The 16043-nt window shown below is 42.4% G+C and overlaps 1 protein-coding gene across 1 annotated transcript in view; it reads left to right on the top strand.

The window, feature by feature from the left end:
- Nucleotides 1–16043, top strand: part of SPIDR (scaffolding protein involved in DNA repair) — a 363404-nt gene that overhangs the window by 325999 nt on the left and 21362 nt on the right. The window contains exons 11-12 of the mRNA XM_018562962.1: nt 8817–8960; nt 10865–10924. Coding sequence (XP_018418464.1) covers nt 8817–8960; nt 10865–10924 — 204 coding nt within the window. The remainder of the gene's footprint in view (nt 1–8816; nt 8961–10864; nt 10925–16043) is intronic.

The following is a 16043-nucleotide window of genomic DNA, read 5'->3' as shown; positions in this document are numbered from 1 at the left end:
TCTGGTCTGAATATTGGCATAGATATATGGCGGGCTCCCATGGACGGTGCCAGGATCCAGCGGGGGATTGAGGGGATTTCGCTAGTAAGGGTTCCTCAGGGGGGGTCCAGGGGGTGAGCTGTGATGTCGAGTGGGCAAGTTCTGCTAGGCCATAAAGTGTTCTCCGGTGGTGATCGTCAGGGTGTCCAGCTTGGATCGGCAAGTCCTGAGATAGACAGAGGGTGATGGGCAGTAGCCGGGAGAATCAGGGTTCGTTAGCTGTGGGTGCAGGGCGGGAGGCCCTGGGCCTTGTCCAGGAGGTGCTGCGGCGGCGGCGCCGTTGTGGTAGAGGCCGGTGCTCCGCGTCTAAGTCGGGACTCAACCAGTTCGGTATTTCCACTGGTGACTGCTCCAAAAACATGAAGAGATCCTCCAGTTGGGTCGGGTGGCGTAGTAGGAAGGACCGGCCATTGCGGCGCACATTCAGGCTGAAGGGATAGCCCCAGGTATAGAGGCCTCCGGCCCGACGAATCTCCGCGAGGAGGGGTTGCAGGGTCCGTCGCATCTGAAGCGTGCGGCGGGAGAGGTCTGGGAGGATGGTAATGTCCGCTCCGTCAAAGGGGATGGGGCCCTTCTGCCACGCCGTGCGCATGATGGTCTCTTTTTCAGCAAAGAAATGCACGCGGCAGAGGACGTCCCTAGGCCTCAGGTCTCCGTCAGGTCTAGGCCCTCCCACACGGTGGATTCGGTCTATCTCCAGGGGGGCGTCTGGGGCCTTGTCTAGGATGGTATTGAGGATGGCCATAACCGTAGGTCGGAGGCCTGCTGCAGTGGTAGCCTCTGGGAGCCCCCGTAATTTCACATTGTTCCGTCGCGACCTATTCTCCAGGTCGTCGTGCGCGAGGAACAGGGTGGATAGAAGGCGGTCGTGGGTTGCGGTCTCCATTTCCATGCGGTCAAGTCGGTGGGCTAAATGGGTCTGTCCCGTGGACAGGGTGGTGACCTCAGTTTCCAGCCGGGAGACCGTGCTGCTAATGCCAGCTATATCTTTCCTGAGTGCGGCCTCCATTTTGGCTACAAGGGCGGCCATGTCTTGGCGCGTGGGAAGAGAGAGGAGAATGGAGGAAATCTCCCCTGCGGACAGGGCCGCGGCCGTGTCCGAGTGTGGCTGTGAGGACATGGTAAGCGGGATGACCGGGTCCTCGATCGGGCTGGGACCGGGGGTAGAGGAGGATGCCCGCAGCGGAATGGAGGCGTCCGGGGCGTGGGCGTCACAGGGATGGGATGGTGAAGCATGTCCCGAGGCCTTACCCTGCATGTCAGACGCCATGGCCGTCCTGGAGGAGCTGCGGGTTGTCGGCGCTGGGGATGAGAGGTAGCGCTGCAGAGAGGTCTGTGAGCGCTGGCTGTTGTCAGAGCGAGTTTTGCCCTTAAACGACATCAATAACGGGTTGAAAAGATGTCTCGATCAGCTGAAAAAGTCTCTTGGGGTAGCAGAGCTCAAGCAATGTGCTTCCTCACGCCGCCATAGCCAAGCCACGCCCCTGAGGTGAGTGATTTTCACTCACCGCATAGTTCTCCTTTTAATAACCACTGCATTTTTTTTTTTTCTTTTTACTATGTAAAGGGAAAAAAAACGAAATACAATTTGTGGTTTATTACATATACCATTAATTTCTAGAATATTTTTATCTATAATATATTTTCATTTTGAATAGAGATTGGCGAGAGTTGCTTGCTAATTTAAGGTTAGCATTCAGTCAAAACGTGACTGTGGCTATGTTGCAATGAATTCCCCCGAAAGCATTATGATTAGTAGCAATACTACTTAATAGCAATAAAATCCCCCCCATCCCCAATCATTAGTGTTCAGTGGCATTGGGAACAAAAACTACCCCCCTCATTGGTGGACAGTGGAATCCTAACACACATACCTACCTTTGAAAAAATAAAATAAACTTGCATTATACGCCATCCTCTGCTGCTGCAATTTTCTTTTCCTCCATCAGTCTGCTAAATCCTTTTTTTCTTCATTTCCTCCATGGTGAGAGGATGGGGAAGGCTACATGTTTATTAACGCAGGCAGTGTTTACACCTGTGATCACTGATTAGCTCACAGAGATCACAAGGTACAGAGCCGCTCTGATTGGCTCTATGACTTTTGACTATGATCTGTGCTGTCTAATGACAGCGTGAATTAAACCATTAGGAGGGCGCCCAAATGTATGCATACCAGGAATGTTTTAAAACACCTGGTCAGAATAGCAAGTCCCTTGACTGGCCATTTAATTACAATAGCTGGTCCTGGGGTAGTTCATAAAGGTCATTGTTTTTTGGTAGTTACTCAGCAAGTTTGTATGGCATTTTCACTTGTACTGTGGCGATCACTGTGCAACTTCACGTAAAACCTGTGCTGAGAAGAATATCTTTTGAAAATGCAAGTTACTTGGCTATCTTTGGCTTCAGTACTGACAAGCAAGCCAACCATGACATTCAATAATCCTATTATGCCTAATTTCATCAGTTTCATCAGAAAGTACTGAAGAAACCCTCCATGCCACCTCTTAAGATTCTTTTTCCTTTTTTCCATGTGCATTCTAGTGACAGCTGTAATTCTTGGTCGTTGCAGAGGCACAATGGAAGCAAACAAAAGTGTATTGCATGCCATCAAACCTTAGCTTCCCTTGAAACTCGCAATTTAAAAAGAAAACGTTTTTTAAGCAATTGTGACAAGTTTTTAATCACAAAAACAACCCAACTGCTAAAGGCAACCTACCACCAATAGTTTAACTCCAATGAAAAAAGCTATGTTCCTTTTTTTATCTGTACTCCATATTTTTGTACTGCTCACCTTCAAAGTCTTACCTTACAATGATATGTAAAAAATATGACATTACCTTTGTAATTTACAGCTTGTGAAGTTACAGTATGGCTGGATGTAGCTCATCTCTGGTATACTTTATATCTAGCAGACATACATTTTGTGAATAGTGGAAAGTTCGAGAAGCAAACATATTTTTATAGTTAAAGAATTTCCCATGCAGAGGACATGGTATTAATGGCCAAGCAGCTGTTTCTATTAATCCAGAGCAATTTGATGCACCAGATTTTAATTAAGTCCTGTTGTTTAGATCAAGTACAGGGGTTCTTGTGAAGATTGATGTAATGCCAAGCATACCCCATAGAGCAGTGTGTTAATGATTAAAACACAGAAATATAAAGAGGTAGAAGTGTTCAGCCTTGACATTTATTCTGCATATTTTCTGAAATATATGGTGGTGTTTTCTTGTTTGGGTCTTTTGCTTATCTTTAAAGTTACCTGTCACATTCTCTAGAACACCCTCTCCTGTCCCTCCCCTGCCTTTTCCCATTTTGCATCCACGTTTTTGTGTTACACACTCTCTGTCATCTGCACCTTTTTAATGCATAATATATTATGGGTGTTTAATGGACCACATTCTAACTGCAGTTTTCCAAAGCACGTACAGTACCCACTTTGTAAGCTGTCAATCTGCTATGTTTTATGACTATGTGTGGAAGTATTTTTCGGCTGCAAGTATGTAGGTTCTGATAAATACAGTGAGGGGCATTTATCAAAACTGGAGCAGACAAAATCTGGAGCAACTGTGCATGGCAACCAAGCAGCATCTCTCTTTCATTTTCAAATCTTAACTGAACAAACTTAAGAGAGAAGCTGATTGCCCTGGGCAGATTTTGTATGCTCCAGTTTTGATAAATTCCACTCAGTATGTGTAACTTGGTATCAAATGCAAACCTGTGGCACCTTGAAATTGTAGAGAATACATGGATTAGTCACGTGTCCTCTTGTCAGTTTAGGTCCCATTCACACGCTTTTATATGCATTTTTAATGGTTTTCTAAACACATATTATTATTATTATTATTATACAGGAGTAATATAGCGCCAACAGTTTGCGCATGCGCTTTACAATATAAGGAAGACAATATAATCACAATACATTTCAAGACAAGATGGTAAGCAGATGCATGTAAATGCATCTAATGATTTCCAATGGATCCATTCACATTTTGCGTTTAGATGCAGTTAGTTTAGCTGCGTTTAGAAAAAATAGAAGTCAGGTGTGTCCAGGAAACAACTTTAACTTCTAAATGCACCAAAACATGTATAAATGCATGTACACGGAAGGAGCATCTATTTGCTGAAAGAAAGTCTATTCTCTGAAAAATAAATGGACATAGGACAGTTGAATCTAAAAGCATATGCCGATTATCGTACGATAATCATGGGAAATCCCGCTATCGTACGATAATAAGCAGGTGTGTGGAAGGCGTGCGACCGTTTCTACTGTATGGTTGCATGTCTTTTGTCTCCCGAGCAGGCTCGAAAACCCGCCGAGAATTGTGCGATTGTCGGCAGGTTAGTGGCGTTAGTGCCTGTGCAGCATTGGAGTCATCGGAAGCCAGACCTTCCGCGGGGCGGGCTTTCGATGATCTGCCTGTCCAAGATGGGCAGATCGTACAAGCTTCTAATTACTTTACAACCATCGTACGACTCAAGTCGTGCGATGGTTGTAAAGTGTATGGCCAGCTTTAGTCACCGTTCATACCGCCGGCATTTGTTGCTTGTATTTGTCAGCACAGAAAAGCTCCGCACAAGCCTGTAAGTATGTGCCTCTTTTTGGGGAGATCAGCGCCTTGTGACCATTTTTCCTATTTCTAATCACGCTGATCTGCCCAAAAAAGAAGCTCATGCACTTTTTCCAGCGCTGAAAAATATGAGCTACAAACACCCTGGTGTGAACGAGGACTTGGGTATGAGGGGGCTCTGTTCCAAGTGAATTGATGGGTTTCAGCCATTTAAAGCTGCACTCCAGTCAGCTAAATGTAAAGTTGGAATACCTTTATGTGAATGGTTTAACCTGCCAAAAGATTTGTAATTCTGGTCTGCCAGTCTTGTTAGCCCAGTAACCCAGTCAGATAGCAAAGTCAGTTCCTTAACTACTGCAGACTACACTGCAGTAAACGCACAACTCCAGGTTCTGTTCTAAATGGGGGGGAAAAAACTCCACAGCCAAATAAAAAAAAAAAGAAAACAAAAGGATCTCTAGCTGCAATATTACCCCCTCTGTGACATTGCCCCCTTCCCCTGCAGATTCCCAGCTCTGCAATCCAGCATTGTCCTCTTCCAGGTTCAGTTTGGCCCAGTTTCATTTAACTCATTTCCTGTGAGCTCAGAGTGTCAAGGATCTGTTCCTGGATGTGCATCATGAAGTGGGGGGGGGGGCCTCAGCCGTGGTTGCCATCCTGTAGTTGGGCTTACAACCTTGTCCAGGAGCCATTTCAGGGTGTGATTAGAGAACGGATGAGCAGTTTTTCAGTATGGGAATCTTAAAAGGGAACTGAAGCCAAACCTTTTTTTGGCTTTACTTCTCTATTGGGTCACAGGGGGACATTTACTAATGTCCTCCTGTGACTCAAACTCAGCATATAGCAGGCTAGTGCCCACTATATGCTGACATTGCAGAGCCACACTGCAGCTTGGAAGGATCCTAAAAATAATGTCGGATCCACCCTGCTGCCCAATGGACAGCTGGCTCTGCCTCTTTAAAGCCTGAGCCAGCTGTGCCCGCCCCTTCCCCTGTCTGTCCCTCTAGAGCGGACTGGAGGAGCGGAGTGGGGAATCCCTGCGAGGAGCGATGAATGCAGGGAGGAGATCTTGAGCTAAGTGATCAGCGCTCACACAATTGCTGTGTTCTCGAACTATAGAGCCGGCGTGTGAAAGCTGCCCGTGTCACACACTGGCTCTAAGTATTGGGAAGAGTACATTTTACTCTCTCAATACTTCTCCTTTAAGCCATAGGTGCTCTGTAAAAACTGACCACCTGTTGTACATTTGCTGTAAGCAGCTGGCAGTGTTCTAGAATGAATACACTTGAGTGCACAGGGCTAGGTAAATAGAATTGTCATATGAATACGTGTATTCTCTGCTCTACTCTGTAAAGTGGTTATTGATTTGTTTAGAAGTGATTAGTGGATTATAAAACGATGATTACTAAATGATTATTTTCCTAATAGGACTGTATGGAAACAAGCAATGCTGTAATTAAAGAACAATTACCTAATTCTCTGTTTCAGTTTACTCTAGGGATTACATTTCTGTAAACTAGAGATTTGAGTAGCTGGCCTAATCTTTAACTATGTGCTCCTAATTTACACCCAGAGGGCTCGTCTAAAGCTACTTACACCCTGGTGGTAAATTAATTTGATTCCACGTTTACTTCCTCATGTTCACAGTTTACATTAAATCCTATGATATATATATCTAGGACATGTTTTGAGGGTGTTTGCAATAATTTTGAGTGAGTTACTGTAAGTAGATATCTCTTTAGTAATATTTAAAAGTGAGGTTAAGATTAAATTAAATCCTAAAATTAGTTTCTGCTGAGTTTGTTTTGAGCAGTCAGCAAGAGAATTTGAATGTGAAATTATTTTTGCAAAGTTGAAAAAGAAAACAAAATAAGAGCCCATAAAGATTCTGTGTAGAGTTTTACCTGGATTAATGAGTGACACTTTTCTATTTTCATTAATACAGGATGGGTTATGTTATGTGATATTTTCTTTTTCTCAATGAGATTGGTCAGAGCTCATTTATGGCAGTCACAATAATTAGAGCTTTGTCTAAGTTCATGACTCATGTTGGTATTGTTTTCGTGGTTAAAATGTTATAAGTGACATAATGTGCAGAATGACAGCAGTGATGTGCTCACATATTTTACGGTGGCGGGGTTCTTCTCCGCACACCTTACAGCAGTCCTGGCCAAATAAGAACGGTGGTGCTCGCAATGACTATCACGGATGGAACCGTTTTAGGGGCCGCACAGGGTCCCTTCTTCAAGGCAGTAAAATTGTCACAATTTTACTGCCTTGAAGAAGGGATCCTGTGCGGCCCTGAAACGTCGGCTCTGTTGATTGTAGTGACACAATTGTGCCCGACGAAGCCACGTCGGCTCTGTTGATTGTAGTGACACAATTGTGCCCGACGAAGCCCTGCCCATATCCAGTCATCGCCCCACCCCCAGCCTGTCTAAGCCTCTGCCCCCAGCCCGTTCCCCAAGCTAGTGTGAAGAAGGGAGGAGGAGAAGCATCTGGAACGCATGCAGAAAAAAAATGCGGCAAAACACACCACAGTGCGTGTGCAGAAACTCATGCAGATCTGGTCCGCATTTAGTGTGAACAAGCCATAAGGGCTTATGGTACACTGTATATAGGGTTACTGGTGTGCTCTAAACGTAGCAATATCTCTATGGAAGTTTCAACTTTTATTTGGTCATTTTTGTACATGGAATAAAAGCAATTCAAACATTCATACTTAAAACGTTATTTCGGCCACCTTTCTGGAGAGAGTCGGCTCTATGTGTTCGGGTTCCATGTTTCAGGAAATGGAACACTCAGGGATGTTTCACTTCAGAACGTACATGTAAAAGTAGACATGTTGCCCCTATTGCAGGCTACAGCTTGTGAAACCTATCCCATGTGCTGCTTCATTGTGTCTGTTTGTGTAAGCTGGCATTTGATAAAGCTCACATTGTGAATTTTGACGTTCACATGGAGGTAACAGAATGGAAATATTTGTGGGGAGTGCAAGGCTGAGAGTTAGTCATCTTCTGACATGTAGCCTTGATGTCTGTGCACATAAACCATAGCCTGATTTATTTCATGTGACAGCTAGAGAAGGTTACAGTGCTTGCAGTATGTAGAATCTGACAGGATTTTAAATAAACATTCCATCTTCAATCTCAGTGATCAATAATCTTAACCTGTGAGCTGTCTTTTATAAATGTATAATGACAAATATTGATTGATGTTTTACATGTCAAAAGCTTTCCATAACTAAATTATCTTAAACATGTGATCACAGTTGACTTCCTCTTCTGGAATCCCACTGAAGGACACCAAAGCTATCCTGTCCTTAGCATCCTAAGTGTACACTCCACTCATATTTCCATCGTTCCTTTTCCAGAAACAGCCAGGCAACAGCAGTGTAAAGTTCAACATACACACTACTATCTGATTGTACAATCTCCTTTAGATCTACCAGCAACTATGTAGTACAAGGGCCTTCCTAAATGGATACAAAGTGATTGTATAGTTTAGGTAGGCCCTCATAGTACATAGTTTTGCTACATCTAAGGCCTCACTTGTGATTGTACGCAGCAGCCTTTTCCTCCCTATGGGAGTACGCAGCCGTACGCTAACCCGAACTGCACATGCGTGCGGGTGTTCATGCCTGGACACAGACAGGATCCATCCACGTATACCAGCACCTGCACGCATGTGCAGTTCGGGGGAACGTACAGCTGCATACTCCCATAGAGAAGAAAAGGCTGCTGCGTACAATCACACACAGCGCATGTTCTTCCTGGGAGCACCCCGATACGGCCCTGCACGCCACACAGATCTGTACGGGCTGGCTCTAAGCAGTGTGAATAAGCCCTAAAGGATGTTGTACAAAGATTGTACAGTTAGGTTGTAACGTGTATAGTGAACTGTAGACCGTTCATGTCCCTCATCACAGGTTTCCTGCAATGTAATTATACACAGTGATGGGAATTGATCAAAACTGGAGCAGACAAATTCTGGAGCAGCTGTACCATGGCAACCAATCCGCTTCTCTCTTTCATTTTCAAATCTTAACTGAGCAAACTGAAGAGAGAAGCTGATTGGTTGCCACGGTTCAACTGCTCCAGATTCTGTCTGCTCCAGTTTTTATAAATTCCCCCCAATGTGTTTAGTTTGTCTTCTTTCTTATGACATGCTATTTGCATTGATATTGATAGATGTTCTTTTGTCTCTCAGATTCCCTGTGCTCTGCCTGCTCCCAGCTTCTGTTATGTTCTTGCTTTAAGATATGAGGAAGGAGGTTACAGCATTAAACCAGGAGATACCGTGTCAGATCTTTACCTGCCTCCTGTCATTCACAGTCTTGATGAAATTCTGCAGGTAACCATCCACGTGGTCATTATATTTCATATTGTGTTAGGGTTTTGAAAACATGTGGATAAGGGACATATAGTTAAAGAAGAACTCTGTGTAAATAAAAGCCTAACCCCTGCACTGCAAGGGTTAAGTGCTAGTTTTGCCTAGGGAACTAGAATAACAGAGATATACTTACCTGAACCACAATCCTGGCTGGCTCCTAGACCGTTCCCTTCAGCCTCTCTCCACCTCCACTCCAGCGATGGAATGTCCCTCAGTGTCTTCACATCCTATACACTGTATTGGACGTGATGACTCACATGACTTTAGCCTGCTGGAGGGGAAGGGAAGCTGAAGGGAGCAGTCTAAGAGCCAGCCATTGCTGAGGATTGAGTGAATATAACTGTTATTTTAGCTCCTTAGACAAAACAAGCACCTAATCCTTGCAGTGAGGATTCATGTTATCTATGAAAGCGGATTCACCCTAAAGCTGACTGTAAGTCTGATCAATCGTAAATGCAGCAGTGCCATCCGTCCGTTTTTTTACTACGGGCGGACGGCAAGAGGTTAAAGAATGCCACAGATGGCTGCTGAATTGACAGAAGTTTGAGCCGTGGGTGGCCCTGCCAGCACCAAAAGTGGATTCAAAGGTTGACTGCGAGTGGAAAATGATTGGCCAAACAGTGACTGAATCCTATCAGATGCAGTCACTGTTCGGGTTTCCATGCAGCCACGGGTGCAGCAGCTGCCCGAATACAGTAGACAACAGCGGAGATTCCTCCACACATGTTCAGCATAGATGAAGAAATCTGCTGATTTTCTAGCAATGTATGGTGATCATTAGATCTACAAATACTTGTACAGTATAGTCCATCAAATGTTTTATTCAGTTAGGTAGCCCCTCATGCTACCTAGTTGATGGGATGCCTAAACAAGATTGTAATGTGTGTGGCCATCATACAGAGCCCCTGCAGAAATAATACATCATCTTCTCCATGATACTTCTTTTTTTATTTACAAACCTTGCAAAGGTAATTCGATCCCAACACTTCTGGGATTGTCGGATCCCACTAAGCCCTGGTTCACACCTGGGCGTATTGCATATGCGCGTCTGTCACTCGTTTTTTTACGCGCGTTTCCGAGGGCTACTTGGCTGTATCCCAATGGAAACGCGCAACAAAAAGGCCCATAGTAGTACATGTACCTTTTCAGGCGTGGGCCGTTTTGTAGCGCGTTAGGGACGGGCTGAAATACGCCAAGGTGTGAACCAGACCCATTGAATACAATGGGATTTAGATGTTTGAGCGTTTTGTAGAGCGTTCGTCGAGCGTAGAACGCGCTACAAAACGTTCAGGTGTGAACGAGGGCTAACTGCCAGCTACCCTGTTACTGCATCAGCCCTTCCTGCAAAGCCTCCCACCGAGACAGACAGCAGGAGCCGTGTGTACATAGCTGGAAGGAAAGTTCTCTAATCCAGAGACAATGTTCAATGGAAGTGTATGTATATATTATACAATGCATGATTCTGCATAAACAGGCCCTGCCGTTACTGCTGATATCCACTGCTGATACCTCCTAAATTCTTATATAACTTTATATTTGTGACTTGCCCTGGGCTAAGCAAGCTGCCTGTGTGCTGTAGCATAAGCCCCATATGTGCCCCATATTCAGAGGTACTTGTTGATTTGGGGCTCTGCCAGTGGATCAAGGTAAAGTTGGGAGCAGACAGCTATGCAGCCTCGTGCTAATATTTGGTTTGCAGCATTTGAGTGGTAACGCCACATGGCATAATACACCATGTTCTGTGATGCAAATAAGATAACACTAATATGGAAATGTTGCTGTCTATTTGCATTTTGTGATTTATGTGGTGAGTTTCATCTTGCTTGTTTCCCTAACTTTTATTTCTCTGTGGTGTTTCGTTGTAGTTGGTTGTTCTCAGTCAGCGATGCAGCTTTTGGGCAACAGTGATATATGTGAGGCCTGAGGTAAAGTTTCACATTTGCGCTCCAGAGAGTTGTTGGTTTAGATTTAAGTTTCGACCATTGCTGTGTGTGTCTAGAAATGAGCCAATGAGTGACACTGCAGCCAGTCACACGCTAGCCTTGGGAAATGTTTTACGTTTACTATCAATTATCTGCACCTTGATTTAATTAACTCCTGCGAACACAATGTTGTGGTTACATCCAGTTACATCAATCAGTTGTACAAATTAAAGGGGTGTATTTAATAGCTAGAAGTGGTTAGCCGAGGATTGTTTTGAATATGTGTATTGAAATGTTTAATGCAGTTGGTATTTCTTTATAGCAAGAAATCCTTAAAACATAACTAAAAAGCAAGGTTTGGTTTTACAATTAGCAACTACAGAGCTCACTAGGCATAGCCAGCTATCACTTTCACCTTGCATTGGGAAAGTAAGTGATCTGCAGTCAAGTATCTATGGCCCTGAAAGAATGTTTCCAGTGCGTTCCAGCAGCTAAACATACAAGCAAATTTTTTTGCGATTACACTGTATAGGAACGCAGGCATTAATGTGCCATGTGTTCTGGTGCAGTTGATCGCACTGGAGGGGGGGGGGGAGTGACTGCGGTGCCATTGACTTAAATGCACTGCCATGCCCCCACCCCAGAACGCAGGGAGGATTTTCTAATGTGATCCAGTGCATTCCAGCAGCTAACCATGCTGGAAGTGATGTGAACAGGCTCTATGTGTTGAAGTGTGGGTTAAGACAGTATGTATGACAGTTGTCATGGAGCCATTCCACTTGGACTCAATTGATCATTTATGTACAGAATTATCATTAAATAATGTTTATGATATCAAGATAGTATAAAGCTGGGTATACACTATCATATTTTTTTGGTTTGTTCAACCTGTGAATCTCCCACTGTGAGCTTTGTAGTCTGAGAGCGGCACCAGTCGCTGTCAGAATACCCGAAGAAGTGCTTGCAGCTGATTGGCTATTAGCACCGATCGGTTGAGGAATTTCCAAAGTGTTCCTTTGGCAAAAGTCAATCTAATGATCAACTTCGTTTGAGGGAATTGGGTCACCAACGGACCAAAATTTGAGACGTGTTTCCACAGTGACTTTTAGGTCAAACATTTGAATTGATGTGAATTTGTATTATTCTTACGTAAGCATATGTAAACTGCCCATCAGTCATGCTGTCAGATGGTCAATTAATCTGCACACTTAGCCACCAGAAGTAATTTTATCTTGTCTTATCTTGCTGATGTGGTATAAGCTACCTTTGCTGCTACTGTTCTTAGCATGTCTAGAAGAGAAGACGCTGACATCTGATGTCCACATAGCAGCATCCATCTCTTATCTCTTTGCTAGGTCAGTCTGCACCTACACCAGCCTTCCTGTCTGTGAAGCTGGAGCCATGAGGCATGCAGGCTGAACCTTGCTGATTAGTCTTAGCCAAGATCATCCTGGCATGTGGCAACCTTGCCTGTTACTGATGAAAGACTATTAGCATCCACTTGTTACCAACTGATATAGCCAAGTGCTATTGGAGCGGAAAAGAAGCCGCTAAGCAGCACTACCAACAAAAACAGAGAAGCTCAACAGTGCTTACAGATGAATATTGGCCATTTATATCCCATTGGCTCAGTAGAAAGAGAGCACCACACCAGTGGCCTAAAGTTACAATTCTTAGACAAACATGGTGTCTGAAGGTTTACACTGAGATGTCACGCAAGACTCACACAACCTTTACCCAACATTCACACGTTATATTCATACATAGATTAATTTAGAAAATGTGTGATTTTTTTTTTTTAAACCAAGTTTTATTCAAATTTTCCAAACAAAACACGAAAATAAAGACCAATGCCCATATACATAGCATGCGTAAGTACAACATTTTTCCACTGACACAATGTAAACAATTGTAGATAGTCATTGTGAATGATCCTTACATAACAACACAAACAAAAAGTACAACAGCAGGTTGCATTCTCATCAGGTGAAATAACAGTCACTGGTTATCGAATAGGTAACGAAAGAATAAAAAAATTAAAAAAGACAGACAGGAAAATGTGTGAATTCTGAGTGAAAGTTGTATGAATCTTGGGTAAAAAAAACACATTTATTAATAGACTATGGGGCATATATATAATGCAGTGAATTTTGCATTCACTAAATCTTCTAGGTGCATGTTTTTTAAATGACCGTGATTGATTCTCTACCAGTGAATGGTTGGTGAAAGTTACATTCACTGCTTTCTAAAGACTCCTTTATGTGTATGGGGCAATTATGGAACACAGTTTGCACCTTACAGTCTTGTGCTGCAGAAATATTTTTCTATAGTCTTGGAGGGAAAAAATACTGCTTGGAAAATACACTGCACATTAGCAACATAATTAGTCCCAAATCAGGCCGCCTCTCACTCTCTGCGACAAGTTTGCAACTGTTTTTCTGAGCAGCCAAGTACAACAGTTTGTAAAGTTTACACAGCGTTATTACTGAAGATTTGGCAGATTTTCACTCTAAACAGTCACATAATTAAGATGTGGTTAGGGTCAGGTATTATTTTGTTGCAGTGATACCCTAGAGCAGCTGAGGAGGGATATTGTGACTCTTACTGTAATCTTATAATTAATCTGTTGCACAATTTGTCTCACTGCCCCTGTTTAGCACTAGTTTGCCTTGCAACAAAATTGATAAATGTCCCCCAGTGTTTTTAAAATAGCTACCATGATTCCTGCCAGATGAAAAATATCAGATGTACTGTACAAGAACTGTACAAACGTTTGTGATTGAAAATAATTATTAAAACACCCAATGTTGGTGGCTGGAATTCAGAGAGAAGCCCTCCTGCAATCTTTTATATTGCCTATTTGGTGTCACATCAACCTCCACATTTTTATATTATACAGAACAAGAGAGCCAATACCCATGACCCTGATTGCTACATTTATTCTACATTTTAGACTTTTCCTTTCAAAGAAAAAACAAGGGTTATATCCATCGTATTCATCGTTTGGCACATAAGTAAAATCTGTAGCTGCCTATCTCCACAAAACAGGGACAGAAGTAGAGCTTTTAGAAAATGATAACAGTTACTTTGCTAATTTTAATACTTCACATAAGAGCAGTTTTTTCTTGAGAGAAAAAAATGACATGTCTCCAGCCTTTGCTGTAAATTTGAATTTAATCTGGTATATCTATTTTGTAAAGATGAAGAGAAGCAAAGGACTGGATGGCATCGTTTGATCGTAGCTGGTACTGTGTAGAAGACCAGATGAAAATGCTAAAAAGCTGCATGCACAGACTGAACTGATTTTATTCCTTCTCTTCCAATGTGCAGCAGAACATATGGCTCACATATTTCATCAGCACTGCTAAACATGCAGTTCTCCTGAAACAATTTCTCACTGCATAAAAGAGTTTTTTTAAAAAAACCTAAAATCAATATGTTACAGCATTGCTGACCTTAGAAACTTACAGCTATCATTTATCTGAAAAACAGTGAGCTAATTTCTCATGAAAAAGCATACAATAATGTGTAAGCAATGCCATATATTATCAGATAGATTACATCATATTTAAAGGACCCCCTTTGAACTGGCTTGCATGGAAGGGCATAGGTCACAGTGCCAAATTGTAGCATGCAAGGTAAGCAAAATATATGGTAATCTGGTGTGAATTACCGACGTAAGAATCGAAGATCATAGATTACCATTTTAGCCAACAGATTTGAGGTGGAAGAGAATATAATCATCCAAGGGCTTTAAACCTACTAGCTTTGCATATCTTGTGAAATGTTGTGCTGAGCTTATCTCTGCACTGAAAATGGATAACAATGCGGAAAGAGATTAAAATAATAAATGAATATAAAGATAAAATCAGAGACTTGATGAATGCTGTTTGAAAATTTTGTTTGATTTTAACATTCTATTTTGGACATTAATGGTGTTACCCGAACAAAAAACACATGAAGACACTGTTAGAATCCTGCTCCTTCGACTTTTCTCATTTCTACAGTCAAAAACAATGTTCAATTTGACCCCAAATGAACATTACAAAAGCAATTTCTTTTTTTTAACTTAGTTCTAGTGGTATATGGCCAGCTTAAGACAGAAGTGGGTTTACTAAGATCACATTCAGTCAGATTTTCTGTAACTTTGTGGAGTCATTTACTTCCCAAAAACCTGACAGTTTGGGGATTATGGTTTCATAGGAAGTGGTAATTATCACAACGTGCCGGAGAATCTCAATGTAACCAGAAGCTTTCATTACAGAGAAATAGGAAGGGAACTTTTAGCATATGCGCTCCACATTTATCCAGTATCAGAATCAGGTAAAAAATTGCAGCTTATGATAGCAGCACAGGAGTCATTAAAAGATAGAGAAATGTCTCTGTGGTGTCATTCCTGGTGTCTTCTGTCTATGATTTCAGAATGAGTTGTCCACAGGATGACAGTGGAAGAAATCTGTAGAAATGTGTTTCAGCTAGACTAGAACATTTGGAGCAGTAGGCTATTTTTCTCCTCACTGAACCTCATCAGGTCCATACAGTCCACATAGTCATATACATTTGAAGGACACAAGAATGGATGTCTCTGTAAGAGATTGAAATATAAACTTGCAGTTAAGGAAAATTGAATTTTTTAAGGTATCAGAATAAAAAAGTATGCAATATTAAAATATCTAACGTCAGTTTTATTTATATACATCGTAAAATACATACCGAACATATAAAACAAGGATTATGCTCAATGAGCCGAAGATATTTTATGGCTTCGCACAATGGGGATTATATCTGTAATAATATAAACAACAACTGTTAAGGAATTAATAATTACAATAAAATCACTTATTTTACCCTTATTGTAGTATGACACTTCCTTCACAGACTATGTGGACTGGCTCTGCACAGAATGTCAACCATACAGTACATAGCTATATAGCAGTGGAAGGCAGACGTTGGCCCTCTAGCTGTGGTTAAACTACAAATCTCATCATGAACCTGCCCCTGGGAGTCTTGCCTGTGGCTGTCAGAGTCTTGCAATGCCTCATGAGACTTGTACGTCCACAACAGATGGAGGTCCACTGTTTTGTTACCGCTGCTCTATAGCATAACCATATATATATATATA

The sequence above is a fragment of the Nanorana parkeri genome, unplaced genomic scaffold (assembly GCF_000935625.1).
Source record: "Nanorana parkeri isolate BGI_ZX_2015 unplaced genomic scaffold, ASM93562v1 scaffold617, whole genome shotgun sequence".
Taxonomy (NCBI): Eukaryota; Metazoa; Chordata; class Amphibia; order Anura; family Dicroglossidae; genus Nanorana; species Nanorana parkeri.
The sequence above is the reverse complement of the archived record's forward strand: the minus strand, read 5'-3'. Positions and strand labels throughout refer to the sequence as shown.